This window comes from Triticum aestivum, chromosome 7D, assembly GCF_018294505.1.
Source record: "Triticum aestivum cultivar Chinese Spring chromosome 7D, IWGSC CS RefSeq v2.1, whole genome shotgun sequence".
Taxonomy (NCBI): domain Eukaryota; kingdom Viridiplantae; phylum Streptophyta; class Magnoliopsida; order Poales; family Poaceae; genus Triticum; species Triticum aestivum.
Window position 1 is genome coordinate 498,018,394 of NC_057814.1, and position 3,325 is coordinate 498,021,718.

Sequence of the window (3,325 nt, forward strand, 5' to 3'; positions counted from 1 at the left end):
CAGGCCGCGGCCGCGCTCGGGGCGGCGCGGGACAGCGACGGCAGGCCGCGGCCGAGCTTGGGGCAGCGCAGGCCGGGGCAAGACGGCGTGGCGGCGGGGAGGGAGAGAGCCGGGGGCGAGGGAGGAGGTGGCCGGCGCCGGCGACGAGGTAGAGGGAGGCCGGGGACGAGGAAGCTAGGCACGGAGCTGCTAGCGTGCGGGAGCGGGAGAGGAACCTAAGTATCTGATATCATGTTAGGAATGGGCAACTACATTCACAGGAGGGCCAAGGGCCAGTATATATACATGTGTATGGTAAAGTGCAAGAGAGACTATACACATCTAACAGCATGGAGGTGCCTCTAACAAAAAAAATCCTTAGCATCGCCTCCAAGCTTTAGTTTCAATTAAAGTATTTATCTGTCCCTATATGTCATCCTTTTGTTGAGCCTCCCAACTGAAAAGTGAATCACATAACAACTTGATTATTATTTTTGTGGGACCATTGTAGAAGCTCCACTAAAATGCCATACATTGCAGCGTTTTGGCTAACCTTAGAGGCAACAAATGTCAACCCTAGCTTAGAGGCAATGCTGTCTCCAACACCCGTGGGAAGGACATGGAGACAGTTGAGTGCATGCGTGCATGGACACTAGAATGGCTGGGAAGAGTGAGTGCGGAAGAGAAGAAGATGGTAATACGGGCCTAGTATGAACTCTGGTTAGCTAGGAACAATTTAATGAATAGAAACATACTTCCTCCGTCTTAAAATAAGTGTCTTAACCTTAGTGCAACTTTGTACTAAAGATAATATAAAGTTGAGACACTTATTTTAGGATGGAGGGAGTATATTGAAGAGCTTATGCATCAAGGACAGAGTGGTTCGGCTAGCTGGGGAGTGAAGCTCGCTCAGGGATGTGGCGGCCGTGCAGCCGCCGATGCTGTGTGAGCTGGAATGCTGGAGAAGACCAGAGGATGGGTGTCTCAAGATCAACTTCGACGGCGCCCTAGCTAAACATCAAGGTTCTAGTGGGGGAGGTGTTGTCCTTTGGGACAACCATGGCAACTTCATAACTGGGGCTTGCCATTTTTTTCACTCGCCGTCGATTCAGAAATGGTGGAGCTGCTCGCATATCGCAGGTCCATCCACTCGGTGCAAGAACTCAACATCCAGAAAGTGATTCTCAAGACGGATTCACAAGAGGCGGTTCGAAAGATTAGAAGCAAGGAAAATAATCTTTCAGCTAATGGGCAACTTGTTGAAGAGATCAAGGTTTTGCTTACAAAGTTTCAGGAGTTTAGGATTGATTGGGTGCGACGTTCGGCGGATAAAGTCACACACGTCCTACCTCTGGAATGTGTGAGATTGGAGATACCACTGAGTGGGCTATGATCTATGAATAAGTAGTATTTTCAACTGGAAATGGACATCAAACGGTCCTATGGTCTAGTGGTTAGGACATTGGACTCTGAATCCAGTAACCCGAGTTCAAGTCTCGGTAGGACCTTAGTTTTTGTTGCCTTTTTGTATTTTTTTTCTTTCTTTCAAGAAATTTGTCTTGCCTTTTGCGTCTATAAAAATCAAGAACCTCAAAATGATATGATCAAGAAACTTTTTTTTTGGCATGATCACCTGGATGTACAGGACGTCGTCGGCGGGGTGCGCATTGACGAGGTAGTCCATGATCCAGCGCAGCGCGTCGAGGGCGGAGTCCCGCTGCTTGGCGGCCTCCATGGCGCCGCCGTACTCGAGGACGGACCACGACAGCATGGTGGCCGTGAACGCCAGCGGGAAGCCAAACTTGATGTGATCGCCGGCGTCGTACATCCCCCGGGAGAGGTCCAGCCCGGCCTCCTGCCCGTCGTCCACCGCCGAGTCACCCCTCCACGGGATCTGGTTCTTCACCAGCTTCCCGGCTGCATCACCGATCGAACAACACAAGAACAGAAAATTTTCAATTTAAGCGAAGAATAATGCGGCGGTTTGGGTGGACCATGTGCGCGCGTGCCGTGCGTGCGTACATTTCTGGACCTGGAAGAACTGGAGGGCCACGGCGAGCGCCTCGGCGTACTTGTGGTCGACGGAGCCGGGGACGGGGCGGTCGCCGCCGCCGCCGCCGCCGTTCCTGTTGCGGAGGAACACGACGGCGGCCGTGATGCCGAGCGCGACGAGCAGCAGCACCAGGACGCAGCAGCAGCCCCGCACGCAGCGCGCCATTGTTGAATGGCTGCGCGGTGGCCCCTAGTTCCTCCTCCCGCGGATCAGCGGCCCGATCGACCCCGCGAAATTGTCGATCGATCTCCGGGACGGCCGATCGGTTGCATCGACGAAGCGGAAGGGATTAAGACCACAGGAGGGACTGCACGCGTCGCCAACTGATTAGGCGCGACGTCGGTCGAGGTAACCGACCGAAACAGCGCGCGCGGGCGGGCGGGCAGACGTGCCGCCGGTGATGGGAAGGAGGGACGCGCGCGTGGGTGGGGAGTTAGAGGCTGGCCATGACCGTCTCCCCATGATCAGTTGCTGACACGTATGATCGACCCCTTCTTGTGGTTGCAGTTACCGAATGCCACGTAGATGCAGGCAGGGTTCAAAATTTCAACCAAATTTGACTGCTCTAAACAAAACAAGTTTTTGCTGGGAACTGATTTTTTTTTTGCGGGTGCGGGTACTGAAATATTTGTTACCCCGAGATTTGGTTAAAATCCAGTGAATTTCGATACATCGAGTCACACTTAAAAAAATTTGAGCTTGAACGAATTTCTAAACTATCAAGATTTTGGATATTTTGGCGAGGCCTGGAATGAAACCAAGGATGCATGACTCGATGTACTCCCAAAATTTAAAACCAAGGATGCATGGATTTCTAGGGAGGCTCAACTTTGCAAAGTCGCGCGGATATGCAATGTACTCCCTCCGTTCACAAATATAAGATGTTCTAACATTTGTCAAAATCGGATGTATATTGACGCGTTTAATTGTGTTTATTCACTCATTTTAGTCTGTATGCAGTTCATCTTGAAATATCCAAAATATCTTATAATTTGAAGGGAGTACATCTGGTTAATGTACAGTCTTGAAAAAAGAAATCAATAAGAGGAGCTCCCATCCCTTTTGCAAAAAAAAAAGCTCCCATCCCTTTACTTTTTTTTACTTGAATGAAACCATATGTACGACGAAGTTCAATAAAAATGAAAATAAAGCCAGTACCTAAAACAAAACATACAAATCACTATGGCACAATAACAACCTTCACCATGTGAACAACGATCAATTGGAACTACTAGGGAGCAGATCTAGATGAGAGCTCTGACCTCCTCATTGTTGTGCTTCTGTTCTTTTACA

General features: G+C 50.1%; 1 protein-coding gene and 1 non-coding gene across 2 annotated transcripts in view; one reads left to right on the forward strand and one right to left on the reverse strand.

Moving 5' to 3' along the window:
* The window catches only part of LOC123168245 (endoglucanase 18), a 12,330-nt gene extending 9,845 nt beyond the window's left edge, over positions 1–2,485 (reverse strand). Inside the window, exons 1-2 of the mRNA XM_044586118.1 lie at positions 2,002–2,485; positions 1,613–1,896 (exon numbers count right to left, since the gene is read on the reverse strand). Coding sequence (XP_044442053.1) covers positions 1,613–1,896; positions 2,002–2,197 — 480 coding nt within the window. The 5' untranslated portion in view covers positions 2,198–2,485. The remainder of the gene's footprint in view (positions 1–1,612; positions 1,897–2,001) is intronic.
* On the forward strand, positions 1,416–1,487 carry TRNAQ-CUG (transfer RNA glutamine (anticodon CUG)). The gene has a single exon. It is a non-coding gene; the product is annotated as a tRNA-Gln (tRNA).
* Positions 2,486–3,325: the final 840 nt, after the last annotated feature.